The sequence below is a fragment of the Primulina tabacum genome, chromosome 2 (genome assembly GCF_025594145.1).
Source record: "Primulina tabacum isolate GXHZ01 chromosome 2, ASM2559414v2, whole genome shotgun sequence".
Taxonomy (NCBI): domain Eukaryota; kingdom Viridiplantae; phylum Streptophyta; class Magnoliopsida; order Lamiales; family Gesneriaceae; genus Primulina; species Primulina tabacum.
This window is the reverse complement of record NC_134551.1, coordinates 40,839,421-40,859,676: the sequence shown is the minus strand read 5'-3', so window position 1 is coordinate 40,859,676 and position 20,256 is coordinate 40,839,421. Positions and strand designations below refer to the sequence as shown.

The window sequence follows — 20,256 nt, the reverse complement described above, 5'->3', positions numbered from 1 at the left end:
TTCAAGGAACATTGCATGGATTTATAATCAATCGAGAGGAGCTTGCAAGCAAGGTTCCAAGCTTCAAAGGAGTCGTGATCCATAGGAGTGATCTTGAAGGTCAAATGGATGCTATTACGTGTGGAGTAATGTGGGTGGACCGCCTGGCAAGAAGCGCTGCAGCGCTAGGAAGAAGGCTCCTAGCGCCTAGGTGCTACCTTTGCGTGCATGTAGCGCCCAGGCGCTACAGACAGGTGCCTAGGCGCTGCCCCAGCCGAAGGTTCAGCGCCTAAGCGCTACTTGGTCAGCACCGCAGTGCTCTGCGTGCGGAAAAATAAAAATTTATCTTATCTTGAGTGCTAGAAAATTTGTGAACTTATCTTTTCATATCTTTTGATTTTGTAAAAAATATTTGGATGAATTTTGTACTTCTTTTCAGATTATTGAATATTTAATTGAATTGTTCTTGAGTTTTCTCTCAAACAACCAAAAGCTTTTTGCTTTGTTATCAAAAATCAATCTTATCAAAGTTTTACCTTATGGTGTTTGTCGATCATTTTTTACGCGGATTGTCAAAGGTGAATTCTTTGAAGGTTCATTCGGGTGTCGATTATTTTCTTGTGGTTATTTGTTGCTAAGCTTTTCATTGTTTAGATGTGAATATCACGCAATACTTGATTCAAAAGGTCGGGACAACACAACAAAGATCCTTGTTCGTTATTGAATTGAGGGCACGATTCTAATTAATTGTGTTTGTCTTTCTTTCGTGCAAGAATTCATATCAAATGCATTTATTCCTATATATTTTGAAACTACATCCAACCTCATCACCTGATAACCCTCAATGGAGTCGGTAAACGGATCAAAATCCATATTAGTACGTAAAGCCTCTATGTTGTCCAATGTTAAAGGACTAATGGTGTACAACTATAACTGTTGACTATTTCACTCAATAAGTGATAGCAACTTGCACAGAGAGATAGGGTTGTTCAATACATAATCAAATAATCATCCATCTGTACAAATGAACATCTCCATATCATTAACAATGAAATATAACGTTTACATCACAAATATTAGTCGCAATCTCAAACTACTTTTATCTTTATTTTAGGCAGATGAATCAAGAACATGTTTATAATACAATATACAATTCTTAGTGAGTTTCATGATCTTACGTTTAGAGCCAGACATCATGGTACGTATAGTATATTCAATGGCTTTATCTATGCAACTTGCGTGAGTATACAGATAAATTTAAATATTATAATTGGATAAACCGTAAAATACTATTAAAATTATTATTATTTTTATATGAGTCAATAAATACTCTACCCAATCTTACTAATTTAACCGAAGCACATTTATAGGAGATTATGAACCACACTTGGTTTTTCAAATCCCCTTCGATGTTCTTAAAGTCAAGAAATAACTAAGACAGTAGATTTCGAGCAGAAAACTGGCTGTGTCAATTCCAACGAGTCCCAATAGTATACCTCTACAGATAACATGAGATTCCAGTATATCACGATGGATGAGAAATTCTATGATCCACTTTCGCTGCTTCCCGTTTATATATTCTGTTTGAATTATCAAAATATAACTCGAGTGTGGCGCACTTTCACGGTGTGAACGTTGATGACTTGTTGCTCAAACGTTGCAAATCGAATATAATTCCAGATAATAATATACGGATTGAAGCTCACCTGAACCCAGCAGGATTCAGAATTGAGCCAAGCCTTACTCGAGAGGGGCATCAATGTAGCACGAGTGATTTGGGTTAGCTTATTACCAGCCAACATTAATGAGAGCAGCAAGTTTTTAAAAAGAAAAAAAAAAGAAACAAAATACAATAGGAGAACATGAACAGCAAGCCGCAAATCATGACATGCAATTAAATTCAAATTGATGACATTCACTCAAGAAAAGGCTAAGATTTATGGGACTCGGTGTTCACTTTATCCTTAGATATAATAGTATCAGCGGCATAAAAGTTTTCCAGTAAATGAACGTTGAGGACAAGGTACAAGAATAGAAGTCCGAATGTTCCTCAGTAGCAAGTGTTAATCTTAATTGTAGCAACGAACGGATCACATAATAGAAAGGACTTGAATTTGAACCACGAAATGTCTGAAGCCAAAAAATGGGAGCAAGCGACGGCTGTCTCAAAGCCCAGAGTCAGAGAATGGCAAACAACGTTTTCTGCCACATATTCACTCGTACACAAATTTCGTTTCAAAAAAGGTTTTCTTCATTCGATAAAAAATACTCTAAAGTGTATTTTGTACCAGATGGTCCATGGCTGAAAGGAAGAGTACTAATAACTCTTGAAGAACAAATGAACTTTTCAAACCCTTAGAGCAGCTTTGTGGACCATCATCTCCTTGTGAATTTGGTGACAACTCTTCTCTACAAGGTCAAGCAGCTTCTCCAAGTTCATAGCCCAAGAATTCAGAATGTCATTGCTGTCCTTGGCTGCCTGGAAACAAACTACACCCATAGGTCTGTCTATCTTCGCCACCAGTGTTTTCGAGACCACCATATCAGAGAGATGTTTCTCAGCCTCCTGTTAATAAAGGAAAAGAGTATCTTCACTCAATCACATTCGTTATTTTCTCAAAAAGATTCAATTTCTTTTTTCATGAAAAAGACATTCATACACAAACAATTCAGTTTCATAGTGTGTGACTTTTTTCTTTAAAGTGAGAAACACAAAGCTGTATTGGCTCATCATAGCTTATGTTTTGGTCAAGTTGGAGGATTATATAGCACTAACTTCCCGGAAACTCGAAAAAACTGGTACAAAATTTCACGTGAACTCCAAAACTAATCAAAGAATAATTTCCTGGGGAAAAAATGTTGGATCTCGGTTTTCTCGTGCTCCAAACGCAGCGTAAGTTTAAAAATTTTTATTTTATTTTGACAATCAAAATATATATGTTTGAGCACTCATATGGTTTTATGATTAAATATTCATAGGGAGTTTAATAATACACCTTTAGTGATTTGATTCACTTGGCTCCAACTACTCCGGTATTAGCGGACGTAGCTCTTGTAGTAAATCAATACGAACATTATTCGATCTCCTAATCCGGTCCACGACTGAAATATTTGTTCATCTTCTAAATTGCACTATAAATTTAGAAGAACTTTTGCGTAGAGATGGAACACGAAGAAGAAATCGACTCAACACAATAAGCCGAATTTTTCTTGTTTTGAGAAGAGATTTTCGAGAGCCTTTTGGCTGCTGGAGACTTTCTTCTTCTTCTGAAACCTTCGGTCATACCCTTGTTAAAGTAAGACATATATTTCATTAATTTAATTAACTAATTATTGTTACCTTAATTAATCACATTAATTAAACAACTAGATTTCAACAAATCTATTTGATTCTCAAAAATCTCACAATCCAGATTAGTGAAGGCTATGATTTTAGGTCAAAATTTTAAAAAAAAAATTCCATTACCTAATTACCATAAATAACATTAATGGGCTTGATTAATTAATTGGGCTAGTCCAACTAGTTTAATTAATTAATCAAAGTTCATTAAAAACTTTAATTATTTAGTATGTTGGACTTGTACTCCTACAAGCCCATTAAACCTACTTTCCACTATATTTAATTTAATTTTTAATAAACTCAACTTTTGAGTTTAATAAATTAAATCGATTATAAATTCAACATTTGAATTTAATATTTAAATTATAAATTCAACTCCTTCAATTTATCACCTCCAAATTTAATATTTAATAAACTCAACATTTGAATTTAATAAATTAAATTCTCAATTTTATAAATTCAACTCCTTGAATTTATTCTCTCCAAATTTCATAAATTCAACTTCTTGAATTTACTATCTCATAAATTCAACTCCTTTGAATTTACTATATAATAATATAAATCCAACTCCTTGAATTTATTCTCTCAACGGGAAAAAATAATTCAGTGCTTGTGTGACCCTCAATGGTTCAGGGATACAGCTAGTCGTGGGTTCACATCTCAATGTGATTCAGAATAACATTTATTCTTATTCGGGTTTACCCTAGTTAACCACATTCTTTTCATCAACTCTTTGATCAAGAATGTCAGAACTCATTTCTGATTGCACCCATCGGATCATGGTAAAGCGTCTAGTAGCATCGCCCCATGATCCCCTAGGTATCACTGATAGTGCCTGCAAGAACCAGACGATTATGATTAACGTACAGTACAGTCCCTTCATCTCATATATCCCGATCGAATCTGCAACCATTGGTTCATCGAGGGTTGCATAATAATTCGATAACTATGTGATACATATAAATAGTGGCATCGCATGTACTATTGGAGAACTCCTTCTCTAACATACATCTCATACTTTGGCCAGAGATTCCACGCACTATTATTTTATCAGATCCCATAGGATATCCACACTCATAGGTGAGCGGTGAATCCCCGACTACAATGCACTGGCTCCTATATGTGTCGCAACTGTACCCAACCTAGCCACCTGATGACTCTCCTGGAGCCGGTAAACGAGTCAAAGCACACCCTAGCATATAGAGTCTCAGTGTTGTCCCGGGTCGTAAGGACTAATGGTGCACAATCATAACCACGAACTTATCCTCTCGGTGAATGATAACCATTTGGAAAGTACGAGGGAGGGTTGTTCGGTATAATCATCATATGACTACCCATCTGTATGTTTGGACATCTCTATGCCCTTACCAAGAAACGCAGTACACAACATCACAGATGCTAGTCTCGAGTTCAAGCGGCCTTTATCCTTATTTTAGGCGGCTGAATCGACTAGGAACGAATTTAGAATATGCAGTGTTTACAAATGAGTTTCAACATCGAATTACGATTCATTTGTATTAAAGCATAATCAAGGACTTTATATATGCTGATTGCATAGGTATACAGATAAAGTAAAACGAAACCATTAAAAAGTAAATTATATGAAAATAAAGATTGTTTATTACACTTGAGTCAATAAATTCCCCAGCCAACAGTTGGCTTACAGGGCATCTACTCTAACACAAATTATGAAAATAATTACAGAGAATACTCAAAAACCAGGGTATAGGAGCATTACATGTTCTATTACTCTGATTTTAAGGCCGTCAACTGCCTTTTCTCCCAAATAACCACCAAGCATGTTCTTTTCATTCTCAAATTCATCTTTGAAAGTGTTTCACAAAGATGTCCATTCAATAACCTCCATGGTAACTAGTTTTTTCAACATCAACCTAATGGCACAGCAAAGACAAGTATTGATGAAATTGAGGAAAATATAGTGTAAAGAACAGGAAACAGCAAGGTGTATCCATAACCATAATTAAAAAACCAACTTGAAATGGGGGATCTCTGAAAGATTCTTATCCTCCAGAGTTGCATTAAGAAGGCTAGACTGCATCGGATCATGAGGCGACAAGACCAAATACCAGCATATTTTTCTCAACACCTGCATGAAATAGCCAAAGTGGCGAACACAAAATCAGCGCAAACAAGGAATAAGAAAACAAAAAATATAAGCAGAAAAAATATACACTCATACACCGCAATTTAATCAGTTAAAAGGTTCATTAAAGAACCAAGCAATAAAGGCATTACCGGTATCCACTGCACGGTGTCTTCTTTCACAGACGGGATCTCGTATATTGACTTGTAACAACGTCATATTTCCAGGTAATCATTGCTATGAGAATAATACCTACACCGGATGGAAGTGAATTAAACATTTTGGGCATGAAGCATGGACATCTTAATGCCAGAACTTCATCGGATCAGATTTAAGAACAAAAGGTTAAACAGCAAGAGTAAACTCAATTTGGTAATCAAAGTTGACAAAACTATGATCTTCGATTGTCAAACAGTAGAATATGCTTGATGGAATATGCATTCTTAAATACCAAAAAACCAATTTCATGCACCAGGAATCACCCTGAATGGCAAGAAAATAAGAACCTATAATTGAAAGTTAGAGGAAACAATGGTAAAGCCTAAACATATCTAGTTTTAAACCTTACTAGTTACCTCACATTATATATTTATGTCTGACTGAATATGAATGTGTTCATCATTAGTTTGAAGGGAGTTATATATCAAACTAAACCTATAGCAGTTTAAAACATGACAGCAATAAAATTAAAATGGTGTGTACCGAATCATTAATTGTTAGTATATCTGCTTGAACTCCAACAGCGATGGAATGTCAGCAGGAGCCTCTTCAACAATATTATCACCCTCTTTAGGCTTCTTCTTTTCTTTAGAAGTATCAGCTTCAAAAACTCTATGACTTATCTTTCTTGAAAGTATCTGCTTTTCTCTCTGGGCTGCTGTGTTTCTTTCTTCTCGTTATTTTCCAGAAGCACTCCTCGTTCCAGAAGCACTCCTCGTTCAAGGTGTTTGTTCTCAATCTTGTCTGCAGTTCAAAGGTCTAGAGTATTATATTTCAGTAAAGCTAAAATTTTTATGGCTGAATGATATGTTGGAATAAGTATGGGGTGTTTTTTGTAATCAACTTGATATGTTTTGAGAATAATTTTGAATTACTCGTTGGAAATGTGTTCTGAAACTATTGGAAAGTTGTATGATTCTGTGGCAGTGCATTTCTGTTGGAAAATGAATTTTTTTCCCCCAGCGTGAGCTGTTGGTTCAATCAGCCTGTGCATTTAACTATTTTAGCATCTACACCTTCTGATATTGCGATTCTGTGGTCGTGCATTGTCAACATGGTGATTCTTTTTCTTTAAAAATCATGTTGTATAGATTCTGTGATTCTGTGACAGTGCATTGTCAAAATATATGGAGCGACTTTGAGCTTTTTAGTACGATCATTTGTTTGTGTGGTGTTATCACATCAAATTTTCAGGTCTATTGCTGAAAAGGTTCAAGTGTTTCGTATTCAACAAGATTTGGAGGGTAACAATGACAAGCAATCCATCGTCGACTGCATCCGTCACTCAGCATGAATCTGGGATTTTTAAGAGAAAGTCGAATGACATCGGATGGGAGTTTGGTATGTTGATTGATCCTAAGAACCTCGACAAAGTTAAAAGTAAGTTGTGTGGGAAAATGATGTTCGGTGGAGTGTATAGAATCAAGGAGCGCATAGGAAATAAACCTGGAAATGTATCTGGGTGCCGAATCGCATCTCAAAAAGATCGTAATAAGTGCAAACATGCTATTTTAGAAGGGAGGAACAAAAAGAAAAACAAAATACTGGAAGAAGAAAGTTGTAGAGCAGAGGTGAATATTTCTCTAGACGAAGAAGAAGATGAAATTGAAGGGATAGATGGAATTAAAAAGACTCATCTACTTGGCCCCATGGATAGATATGCATCGATGATTGCTCCAGAAAATGTAAATTCAAGTGGGAGTAAAGTGCTTCGCCAAAAAAAAATAAATGAGGCTCTTTTCAAAGAGAGAACTCAACAAGTTCAACAATATGTTGGGAGATGGCTTATGAAAATGGAATCTCATTCAATGCTCTTGATAATGATAGCTTCAATCAACTAATTGAGGCAGTGGGTTAATTTGGACCAGGGTGCAAGCCTCCAACTCAATATCAACTTAGAGAGCGACTTTTGAAAGCTGAAGTTAAAAGAACAAAGCATCTGTTGAAGAATAACGAAGAAGAATGGGCAAAGAATGGGTGCTCGATTATGACAGATGCATGGAGTGATAGAAAAAGAAGAAGCATATCAAATTTGTGTGTTGATTGCAAGGAGAAAACTGTATTTTTAGATTCTAAGGAATCTTCAGACGAGGCACATACAGCTGGACTTATTTTTGCGTATGTTGACAAGTGTGTTGAACAAGTAGGAGCTCATAATGTTGTTCAGATTGTAACAGACAATGCCACCAACAATATGGTTGCGGCTAAATTGATGAAACAAAAGCGGCCAGGGATATTTTGGAGTTCATGTGCAACTCATACTGTTAATCTCATGCTTGAAAGTATTGGCAAGCTTCCAAGATTTAAAAAGATTATCAACCAAGCATAGTCTTTTACAATTTTCATTTATGCGAACCATAAGACTTTGTCATTGATGAGAAGTTTTACGAAGAAAAGAGACATAGTTCGGCCAGGAGTTACCAGGTTTGCATCAAACTTCCTCACATTGAAAAGTTTGATTGAGAAAAAATCTAGTTTAAGGACCATGTTTACAAGTGATATGTGAGAGAACTGTAAATGATCAAAGACAAACAAAGGGAAATTGGCTTACTCTACTGTGATGAGCATGAGTTTTTGGAATGATGTGACACTTTGTTTGAAAATATTTGCTCCCTTTGTAAGAGTTCTCCGATTGGTTGACGGAGATAGAAAGCCATCCATGGGGTTTCTATATGGGGAGCTTCTTCGAGCTAAAGAAAATATCAAGGTGGCCGTTAACAATGTCGAATCAAATTATCAACCTATCATAGTGATTCTTGAGTCAAAAATGAAGGATATAGTTAATACATCATTGCATACCACAACCTTTTTGTTGAATCCCTACTTCTACTACAAAGATAGTTCTATTGCTCTTTATGGAGAGGTCGCAGCAGGGATTTTTGAATGCATGGAAGTTTTGCATGCCGATGAGTTTGAACTACAAGATACAATTATTAACAAGGAATTTGCAAAAATATAGAGATAAGACTGGGTTATTTGGAAAAGTATTGGCTGCAAAAGCATGTGAAAAAAATGACGATGCATTTTATCAATGTACATGGTGGAGTACCTACGGTGCTCACGCTCTCAACTTGCTAAGAGTGACATTGATGATTCTTTCATTAACTACAAGTTCATCTGGGTGTGAAAGAAATTGGAGTGTATTTGAAAGAGTAAGTTTAAACTTTAATTAAAATAAATTATTAATTTTTAAAGTGTATGTTCATATTCCTAACTATACTAATTACTTTCTCGGTTTTTTTTTTAGATTCATACAAAGAAAAGAAATAGGTTGGATGTCCATAGGTTGAACAATCTAGTATTTGTCCAATTTAATGCTAGATTGTTTAACAAGCAAAAAAGAGAGAAAGAAAGTAACGTCGACGTACATGTTGAAAAAGATACTTCAAATGCACAAGGTTGGATTGTGGATGGTGGGGAAGAAAATGAAGTTGAACCAGGTTGGGGGCTCACTTGGCAATTAGTTGATGAAGCAACTGGGGCAGATGAAAATCTACAACTCCGAAGAAGCTCTAGAGTTAGAGAACTTCACGATGATGATTTTGAATCTGAAGAAGATGATGATGATCAAAATGATGATATTGATTTTGTGTCCGATGGAGAAGAATTGGAGTAAATTTGTGATCACACATTAGACTATTTTATTGTAAATTTTGGAAGAAATTTGAATTCTTTCTTATTTTATTGAGATGACACATTAAACTATGTTGGAAATATTTTTAACGTATTTTAAATTTGATGTTATTGTGTTGAAGTTTAAGTATATGATTTATTATGTTTTGATATCGTAGAATCCAATTAGCGGCGCCTAGTCCTCGCCTAGGCGTCTTAGGCGCTGGGCTGGCCCCCGACTAACGCCTAGAGAATTTTATAACCTTGAGATGACACATTGTAAATAATCATATTTAATAAAATGAGTGACAATAGGGGAAGATTACAACAAAAGTTTGCATAAAGAACATATGAATTTTCTGATAAAAAAATCTTACATAAATGAGCAACAACAGGGTTTATATCATTAAATATCCATGGACTTTGCTAACTGGGCTTCAATATTGGTTGGGCTTGAGTTAATTTTTATTTTACTACAAAACATAGTTGTGAAGGGCGCAAGGCACACCGAGGCCATGGATCCTGAGGCGCAAGGCAAGGCGCGTGCCTTACTGAAGCAAGACACACATTTTTAAATTTTTAAAAATATATATTTATCGTATAATAGAAATGTGTATATATATTTATATATAAATATGAAATAATTACGTAACAATGTTACACAAAACAAAAAAAAATTAATAAGATCATAGTAATTAGTAACATGAATTCTTCAATTGTCTAAATCAAGTTCATCTTCTTCCATCGAATCATCAGAGTCCTCAGAACTTTCGGACTTCTATTCTTCTTGGTCTTCATCATTTTCTTGATCGATGTCAATTTTTTCTTCCTCTTCATCCAATATATGTGAAATCGATCTTTTCTGGTTGTTTTGGATGTAGATGCCCTCACCTCGTTCTTCTGTTCAGAGCTCTCTTCTTCTGATTCCAGCATTGGTGATATGAATCTGGCCGGGCATGACGTGCTAAATCTTGCGATTCGAAGCTTCAAAGAATTTGCATGCATGGCAATGAAGTTGGAAGATATTTCAATGTTATTCAAGTGCTAAATTATGAAAAAGATGTCCAATCGAGACCCCGGACCCAAGAGCTCCGCGCTAGGGCGGTCAAATATTACCGCCCAGCACCCAAGCCACTATCCAGAAGGCATAGTCCAGAAACCTCTGCTACTGCCCCAGCGTGCCCAGTCCAGAACAGTTGCCGCTAGGGTGGCCAAAACATACCACCCCAGCGCGTTGCCTGCGTAAAGAAATATTAGTTTCCTAGTTTAGAGACCAAATTAATTACGCAACTAGATTTTTATATCTTTTGGTTTTGTAAACAATATATACACGAATTTCATCATTGTAAACATTGATTTTTAATATATTGATTGAATTTTTATCTCAATTTCAACGCTTGGATTTGTATACACCTTTGTATATTTCTCAAATCAAACTTATCAAAATTTAATACTTTGTGGCGTTTGTCGATTGTTCTTTACTCGGATTGTCAAAAACGAGTTCTTTGAAGGTTCGTTTGAATTTCGATTGTTATCTTCGTTAATATTTGTTGTTAAATTCTTCGTAATTTAGATGTGAATATTACACAATTACTTGATTCAAAAAGATCGGGACAACACAACCTTTTCTTTGTTTCATCGAATCGAAGGCGTGACTCCGTTTTCGAGTGTGTTTGCTTTTTGTGGTCAAAGAATTGCATGAGTTGGGGCTTTGGGTTGCTAGTGAAATCGGTCTCTTTCTGGTTGTTTTGGATGTAGATGCCCTCACCTCGTTCTTCTGTTTAGAGCTCTCTTCTTCTGATTCCGGCGTTGGAGCGTTGGTTGCTAGGGTTTAGGTTTGAGATTTTTGTTTTAAACAAGTAAATAAAAAAATTCGAGTGAACTTCCAAGACTAGTCTAGGCGAGTGTCTGGTGTTAATCGAGGCGCCTGGGACAGGATCCTCGCCTGATGGTGCCTCTCGCCTTAACTTTAAAAACTATGCTACAAAATATCAGGTCATTCTTAAAAGCGCACACCTCTGCGCCTTGGATACCTAGCATCTTAAGCGCGCTTGTTTCACGTGTCGTGCCTGGGTGATAGCGATTGGGTTATTACCTACGTACACGATGCGAGCTTGTTTCAAGTGTTGCGCCTAGGTTTTTAGACAGGCGCAACCAGGAACACACTTTTAAAAACCATGCAAAGTCCAACAAGAAATGTGATTTGTTGGATTGCCCTAACACAACAAACTTCATCATATTGTGTTGATATCGTGGAATGCCTCTAGCGGTGTCGAGTCCTCGCCTAGGCAGCTTAAGCACTGGTCTAGCACCCGATTAGTGCCTAGAGAATTTTAGAACTTTGGCTTAAATCCTACACTAATTGAATGTAAGAATCACTTAGTAAAGGAATTTCCAAAACATCATCAACACGTCAAAATCGCTTGGCCCTTACCACGTTATACACAACACAAAACGAGGTTGAAACTTCAAACTTACTTTTTTTTACCATAAAACAACAACATAAGCCAAAACAATGTAATAAAAAATTAAAAAGTTGTTTTATTCCAGTAAGATTGTTTATTTGACATTTCCTTTGTATCATTTTAATTTTATAGGATGTCCCCGAGGGAGCTGATTCAGATGCCTAATTTCATACTTCCCTGCACCACGCCATAACTAAAATTAAACTGAACACTAAAACTGAAATCCAAAAACTGAAAAAAGCACCCACTTTCAGCAATTATAAAACATCAATAAAGAAACCCCTAATCTGGTACAATACAAAACGATATACGAGAGGGACAAAGAATAGACCTGTTTCAACTGCCCACGGCGCTTGGAGATAAGAACAATATGTTCATTGAGCGTCTTCCACGCGCCGGCTTCAAAGCAGAGCTGCAGAATATCATTGACGACCTTACGAGTGCCTGCAACATCACCTGCTTGCCTCATCTGCTTTTCGACATTCAAAATCAATTCAATTTGGGCTTCCAAATTTCCCACTCCATTTTCCTGAAAAATAAAAGCGAAAAGATTACAAATCACAGCACGAGATCTGAAGCGATGAACAAAAAAGACCTGATTGAGAGTCCGAGAAGAGGATTCGCAAACCATTTCGATGGAATCAATTCAAGTAACTGAATGATATTGTTGTGATTGAAAAATAAAACCGGGTAGAAACGACCGAATTGAAACCTGTTGGGTTTGGGATGACAATTTTGCTCTTGATTTTAGAGTACTATCGGAAAAACTCGAAACGATCTTCGATTTTTTGCCTTTGGGATCGGGTTCGGAGATTTTAATTTAAAGAAGTAGCTCACGGAGGGTAACTACGGGGGAAAAGGGGGAAAAGGGGAGCGATGGAATTGATTATTAAAAAAAAAAGGAAATGAATGTAATTTATCGTTTTATTTTTAAGAAAATATTTGTTTAAAAACTAATTTTTTTCATTAATTTATTTAAATTTTTATCTTAATTTTATATATAATAAAATTTATAATTAGTTAAATAAAAAACTTACGCGACCCAATCTTATCCAGCTCAACCCAATCCACATCTCACTTCATTTCTTTCCAATCTTCACAAAACATCTTCTTCTTCTCAACCCTCCTTGCATCCTTTGCTTTGATTTTTGGCTAACAATTAACAATGAGTCTACAAGGTATTCGTCTGCAGGAAATCCAACGAAAGAATCATGTATTGGTAAGAATTCAATTCTTTTATTTTGAGGTGTGAAATCCATTGTTCTCGACCCAGGAGGTTGGGTCTAGGTGTGAAGAGCTCGTGTGAAGAGCTCGACCCACCTCGACCCACTACTCAACCCAATTTTTTAAATGAACAAACACTATTTAATTTTAGATTTTGACAACTAATAACATTTTTTTTGCAGATTTACTTTCCCAATAAACTTGGAAGAAATCAATTCTTTGAATGTAAGGTAACTTTAGGATCAAGATACGTTGAAATTTATATGAAGATTGTATCAATTTTGAATGAGAAAGAGATAGAATATTTGGTCTAGCATACACAATTCGGTAATTTAATTATATGTGCTAAGGATTATAACAATTCGAATCAATTGTTCTGGTTTTGATGAGTAGACAAACTTATGACAGTGGATGTAATGAATTTTGGAAGATATATCGTAAACGACGTTTATGGTTTTCATTGTTAGAGTATTGTTTGTTAACGGACCTAAATTGTTCAAACTTTTATCATGTAATACCTGAGGAAGATGAATTTAGATGGAGGCATTTTGGTGGAAGAGACAATATAGGTTTGGGGGATTTCATAGATAGCATTGATGAGTACAAGAATGACTCACGAAAAGAGATAGACATTGAGAAGTTGAAATCGGTCTGTCTTTTGTTCATGGCAGTTGTATTGGGTAGACAAATAAAAAATAAAAATGATACAGTCGATTTAGAATGGATTACATTAGTTAATAACTTTGATAGTTTTATTAACTATCCCTGGGGTAGAATAACTTTCGAATAAGTACTTTATGGACTTAGAAAAGATCTTGAAATCAAGTTCAGAAGCTGTAGAGCCCAAAATCAGTACACGTAAATCACATGGATTTATTTAGTTGTTAAATTATTTAATCAAATTTAAAATGATTTTTGAGATGCATGATTTAACAAATTGCATTATTTTAAATTATTTATGTTTATGTGATGCACGTTGAATGTTTTCTTGAGTTTCATGTTTCAAGCGATTATTCGATGCGGGATCGAGAAAAAGAGACCGACGACGATTTTGACAATTTTAAAATGTGGTATTTTATTTTAAATTAGGATTGAGGCTTTTTAAATGATTTATTAAGTTTTTAACATTTTAAAGTCTAATTTAATTTACTAGGTTATTTTAATATTTTAAAACTTTTAAAGTTTAGCAATTGTGTATTTTATTTTGTTATTTAGAGAATTTTGTAAAGTTAGTGTGTATTTTATTTTGATTAAGGATTTTGTAAAAGTTAGAGTGGACTAACTTTTTAATTAAAATTTTAACCCTTAATTAAACAATTATATTCCCCTAATTACAATTAACTCACGCACACACACATGTACACACACCCCTACACGTTAAACACACAACACACACATACACATTTCTTTTTCATATTTTTAGAGGAAAATCTAGGGTTCTTGGTGCTCTCCAGCAGCCGCCATTTCTCTTTAAAAATTTCAGCATTTCACGTTGGGTTTTATTCGAGAAATCGTGCCACGTTCGTCCCAGATCGACCCTCGCACTCGTTTCGCTTCGATATTGTCGTCTCAAGCATTTTGAAAGAGAAAGGCATGTATATTCTTTCGTTTTCGCATCGATCTTGTCATAGTAATAATTTTGATGTTTATTGTATGAAAAACATGTGTATGTTATGCAAAAGTTTGAGCAAAAATGGTTGGATCGCTTTTGAAATGATTTTTGGATCTCAAAACTCGAAATTTGCTGTCATTTTAAACACTGCGATTTTTCGAGGGATTTTCTGGAAAAAAACTTTCAACATATAAATCGTAGAACTTTTCGATACTTTCGATTTGACAGTAAATTCGAAATATTTGGATAAGAAATGAGCGAGTTATGATGGTTTACATGGAACTGCTCAAACTGCGATTTTCTGAAAATGCGTTCTTGATGTGTTCTTAAAGTTTTATTGTTGTAGGCTTCGTTGGGGATCGATGGGTGATCGCTGCTGTGTTTAAATATGTTGAGTATGATGTTGGTATGGTTTTTGGTGTGTCAGTTCGCGTCAATAGGCATTTGATTGCGTTAGAAGTCGTAGGATGCGTTTTGGTGTCAAAATGTCATGTTTACGGGTTGTGTTGCGTTGTTTGGAGTGCGTCATTTGGGGCGTTTGTATGGGTTTGAGTTAATGTCGTAGCATCCTAGGATGGGTCTCGAGGAGTTGGTTCATAGTCCGTATGATCGAGTTAGAAGGAATAAGCCATAAGTGTAGTATTTCTCTGTTGGTTTACAATTCCAGCATGTACACGGACCCTTAGCCGGACCATGACATGGGGTCTGTGCCCTTATTTCCTTTGAAATACTAAATTCCAGCATCTACCCGGACCCTTATACGGGGTCCGTGTCCTCTATAAAAAAAATCTAAATTTTTTTAGGGATTGTTTTGGGGTTTGATGTCATGATTTAGTATGATGATTAAACAAGGTCGAGTCCCGAGAGATTTAGAACGTCATAAGGAAATTTGTCATTTTTGGGCGTGAGCATGACTAATACGTCTAAGTTATGAAAGATAAGTGTTTGAACTCATGTTAGTATATGCAGCAGTGGCCTCAAGCGAGATCCAAGAATCCCTCAATGCCAAGTAAGTTTGTTCGACGTGAAAAAGAAAATATTTTAAGTTTTTGAGGTATGCTAAATGTCTTGTGACCAAATTATGAACAGGTTTGAAAGTCGGTGACCGTGACCGAGGACCTCTCCACCACGGTAAAGCATGGCTGGGTTTAGATCAGGATTGGAAAGCGGTAAAGCATGACCAGGGACCAATCCACTCAGTAAAGCATGACCTCATGTATGTGGTAGTGGGCTTTCCCTGCCAGCCCAGTACTGTGGTTTAGTCTGATTAGGCACATTTATATATGGGTCACTTGTTTTGAAACATATCTCTACGCAAAATGATAAAGTTTATGTATGTTCAAGTATGTATGATGCAAGCATGTTTAAGAAGATTTTTACGTTGATGGCATGTCTATGTTATGTACGCATGTTCAAGCCTATATATGCATGTTCAAGTTATATATGCATGTTCAAGTTTCAAGTATGTACGCTCTATTTTAAAAATGCATGTGATTTTATTACGTATTACTTGTTATTTTACAGTTTATACATGTTGAGTCTTTAGACTCACTAGACTTGATTGATGCAGGTGAGGATGACTTTGAGGGGACGAGGGGTGGGGATCAATGAGCTTGCTTGGACTGCGCAAGAGGCTAATCCCGAGGACCGCCCATGTTTTTATGAATACTTTTATGCATGTTGTTTCAAATACTCTGATTTTCATGAAGTGGTTTATGATGTTTAAACGATTATTACTTTTGGCAAACTTGGTTATGGTTGTTTCTATTGCAAATGTTTTTACACGAGCAAGTTATTTTAATGCAAATTTGAAAGTTTATTTTGTATTTAAGAAAATTTTAATTTTTCCACAAATTTTAAAATAGTTAAAAGTACGGTACGTTACAGGAGCTATGAAAATTTGGTAGCACGCCGTGGGAATGATCCAGAATTCAGTGGGTGCGGTAGATTCCATATAAGTGGATTTATTCATCCTTTACAGGTAATTAAATATTGTTCATTATATGAAATATCCTTGTTGTTTTATATCATACTAATAAATGTGTTTATTTTTCTATGCTATATTTTGGCCTATGAATATTTTCCAGCAATTACTGAAGTGTTCGCTAGACGTCGGGAAGGTCCCAATGTACCGATACCTCGGATGTGTCATTGGTTGACTAGGAAATGGAGTAAGAGTCATTCTCCTTCCATGGACGACATGAACAAATCATTTAAAAATGTATATATCAAGGTAAATACCAAAAATTCATTTTATTTACTTTTTGTATTATCTAATACATTTTTTGTTAATTGTTAACTAATTTTCATGTTTAGTTTTAATGATTAATATAGGATATTTTGGGGATCCTCATTCCCACCACGTAGGAGCGGTTGTTTGTGCATTATTTGATTGGCTACTTTGTTGATTCTAATAATGTGGTAATCAATCGCATTACGGAGTTGATTAGCTAGGGTATTAAAGTAGTGTGCAGTCAAGATCCATTGGGCGATGCAAAGGATGAAGTGTGTGTACAGACTGAGGATCAACAGTTTCCCCGGTTTGAGATCATACATCTCTTGCAGATATGTATTGTAGCACCCGTAAATCAGTAGACGTTTAAGCCATGCATAATTCTAGATTTCTAAATTTAATTGACTTCATTGCATAATTATTTTAAATGCATTTATTTGAAGTTAATTATTTTATTATTTCAGTTCAGTAGTTTGATTTTTAGCATTTCAGTTATTTCAGTGAGGCCGGACCGGAGTCGGAGTTTTGAGGTAGAATATAAGATTCGAGAAATATTTCCAGAAGTTAATTTAGCTAGCAAGTAAGTTCATTTAAGTTAGTAAGGGAGGTTTGAGGATCTAATTTAATTATTTGAGCTGATTAAAAAATGAGCTCATTTAAGTTATTTAATTAAGGGGTTAGCTCACTAAATTATTTAAAGGATTAGTAAGGCTTTCAAGGATTATTAGTTGACTAGATAACCATCACTTCCCACTCATTTTATTAGCATAATTTCGGCCCCTTAATTGCTAGGCAACTCAATTGCCAACTCATCAACCTTTTGACCATTTCTTTGCATGTAAGTTGTAGGATAATTCTAGGATTTTTGGGAGCACAATTTAATTAATTAATGGACATATCCTAGTCTAGAAACAAGAGATATTTCGGCCACTTACATTCTAGAACCATCCCACATATCATTTGATAGCAATTCAAATTCAAAATTCAAATGCATGAAGACTTGGTCTTGATATGATCCTTATATCTTGCACCATCCTCCTCACCCCTCATAACCACTTATCTCCCCTCCCTCACCACCGAAATACCTCATCATTCAGATCCATTTTCAGTGTAGAAAAATCGTGAGTCTTAGCTAGAGGGAAGGCAAGAAAAATCGAGAGCAAGAAAGGTAGACAAGAAGCGCTCCATCTCCTCCGTGCCGCGTCGTCGTCGTTTCGTTCGTTTTCTTTCGAAACAAAACCAGGCATGTCTAGATCTCTTTCAAACCTCAATCAAGTCATATTATCAATTATTTTTCAGTACATGATCAGATTTTATCATTTCAAAAACCGAAATTTTCAGCAAAACAAGAAAGAAAATTCTGCACAGATTTTATCGACTTTCATGCTTCACGTTTGGGTATGTTCCTTTTGATTTCAGGGATGGATCGTTCCAAGGGCTCGAGGCTACATATAGACATGTACTAGGACATGTTAGGGCCATGATAGATCGTGAGTTTCAGTTCCATACATGCTGGAACGAGCACATGACAGCAACCTCCCCATTAGTGCAGAATCTTGTTCGAAAAAAATTCAGTTTGTTGTCATGGAGGAAGGATCTGATCTTGGCTGCCCCAAGGGCCTATAGCCATGGTTGGATCACTCCCCTAGCAAGTCTAAGACGTGACTAAGTTGCCCTTTTGGTGGCTTGGTCCATGGCCTCTCGGTTTTTAATCAAAACATCAAAACAGCCCCTTTCCCCATTCGGCTTCTTCCTTTGTTCAGCATATGGTTTCGGTTTGTGATTGCTTGGTGTGGATCTTGGTTGGCCTATGGCCCTTAGCCACGGTTCATATCATGCTCCTAGATGTCTAGATCATGCCATGGTCAATCAAAAGGCCACTGGGATGACGCAAGACATCGATCTAAGCAAAACACTACACACGCATGCACGTTGCTCTCGGTTGGACCCTTCGGTTGAGTTTTGGTGTGATGCGGATTGTGGCTGGCCTAGGGCTCTTAGACATGGTTCAAATCATTCCTTGGGATGTTGGTAAGAGTCTCTGGTCGGTGGTTCACGCCCCTAATGGCCGATAGTCTCGAAACCAACGCAAGTCTTGTAGTTGCGCAGCTGCTGGAAATTACAGCAAGTTTCTGTGTTGTTTAGAAGGCTCGTTTGAGTTCTTGGTTGGCTTTTATCCCATGGCCTTGGACTGGACAGTGCCTCATTGAGTTGGGAAGGTCATGTTTTTGACCGTTCGTCATTCGGATCATTTTCGAGGTCGTACGAGAATTTACGGTGCAATGTGCCAAATTGACTCTCGAAAGAGCGTTTCGTGTTTTGGCCTCCATTCTACCTAGATTTCGACCCTATCATTTTAGGAGCATTATTTTATGATTTTTAAGCGTATTTTAATCATGACTATACGTCGGTTCGGTGTCGATTCAGGTTGGCTCGGAGTCATGATTAAATGCGAAATCATTAGGCGTCATAGTCGCATCTTTTGAACGTAAATTGCATAGTTGGTCAAGTTTTAGCATTTGCATGTTTTTCATGGCACAGTTAAGTTGCAGCGAGCCTGGGGACGATCTAATCCAATCCAGTGGGTAAAATTACAGGAATTTTCATTACGCCAGTTAATTATTTTACGTGCATTAAACAGAAAATGATTATTTTTGAGATTTATGCGATATGGCTTGTGGTTCATTCACTATGTGGGAGTGTTATTTTATACGGTCGCCAGTGACCGATCAGTTCAGTATGGTACCACCCGGTCGCCAGTGACCGGCCAGCTCAGATCAGTTTCAGCCTCCCCGGTAGCCAGTTACCGATCAGTTCAGCTTAGTGCAGTGGCCACAGGCGTAAAACATAATCTCAACAGAAAATTTTACCAGTTATTTCAGTACAGGCTCCAAGTAGCAAACATTTTTACTGTGATTATCAGTTCAGTTATGCACGTATTATAATTCCTCAGTACAGATTATTTTCAGTATGCCTCAGGACAGGATATGTTAATTCATGCATATTTTTAAATTCAGATTTTTACTCGTTACCTGCGATATATGCATGCTGAGTCTTTAGGCTCACTAGACTTGATTGTCGTAGGTACTGATGAGGCCAGGGCCGAGGGCGGGGACCAGTGAGCCAGCTTGGGTCGGCAGTAGTGGCACCCGAGGACCTCAGTGCAGCAGTTGTTATTTTATTCCACAAACAAATTTTTATCAGTCGTTGGATAATTTTTAAAATTGTTATTGTTGGCAAAACTTTATTTTCTTTCGCTGCTATTATTTTAAACATTGAACTTGATTCACCAGTGATTTTATGAATGAGGCCATTTAAGTTCTTTTAAAAAGAAAATTTTTAATTTTTCGCAAATTACAAGAAAGGAGTTTTAGGCCCTTTACAGTTGGTATCAGAGCGGTGGTTCTGTATAGGGTTTCACTACTACTGACCGCGAGAAGCTCACGAAGCCACGTCTTCGGTCTGTAA

The 20,256-nt window shown here is 36.4% G+C and overlaps 1 protein-coding gene and 1 pseudogene across 4 annotated transcripts; one reads left to right on the top strand and one right to left on the bottom strand.

Moving 5' to 3' along the window:
- Window positions 1-2,000: 2,000 nt before the first annotated feature.
- Window positions 2,001-12,566, bottom strand: LOC142531907 (26S proteasome non-ATPase regulatory subunit 12 homolog A-like). Of its 4 annotated transcripts, XR_012816410.1 has the most exons (7): window positions 12,432-12,566; window positions 12,051-12,248; window positions 6,126-6,386; window positions 5,576-5,675; window positions 5,314-5,426; window positions 5,058-5,211; window positions 2,001-2,545 (listed from the first exon to the last, which is right to left on the bottom strand). XR_012816410.1 is itself a non-coding variant. In XM_075638180.1 (3 exons), the coding sequence occupies exons 1-3, from the start codon at window positions 12,348-12,350 to the stop codon at window positions 2,327-2,329; spliced, it is 420 nt and encodes a 139-aa protein (XP_075494295.1). In that variant the 5' UTR covers window positions 12,351-12,566; the 3' UTR covers window positions 2,001-2,326. The 4 variants fall into 4 exon arrangements, 2 of the variants coding, with proteins under 2 accessions (XP_075494295.1, XP_075494298.1); XR_012816411.1 differs by lacking the exons at window positions 2,001-2,545; window positions 5,058-5,211 and having other exon boundaries at window positions 5,305-5,426; XM_075638180.1 differs by lacking the exons at window positions 5,058-5,211; window positions 5,314-5,426; window positions 5,576-5,675; window positions 6,126-6,386 and having other exon boundaries at window positions 12,348-12,566.
- Window positions 6,383-8,729, top strand: LOC142531895 (uncharacterized; annotated as a pseudogene).
- Window positions 12,567-20,256: the final 7,690 nt, after the last annotated feature.

Coding starts and splice junctions, on each gene's coding strand:
- LOC142531907 (XM_075638180.1), bottom strand. Junction 2,546..12,050: donor GCCGTGGGCAGTTGAAACAG/GTCTATTCTTTG, acceptor CTTTATTAACAG/GAGGCTGAGAAACATCTCTC.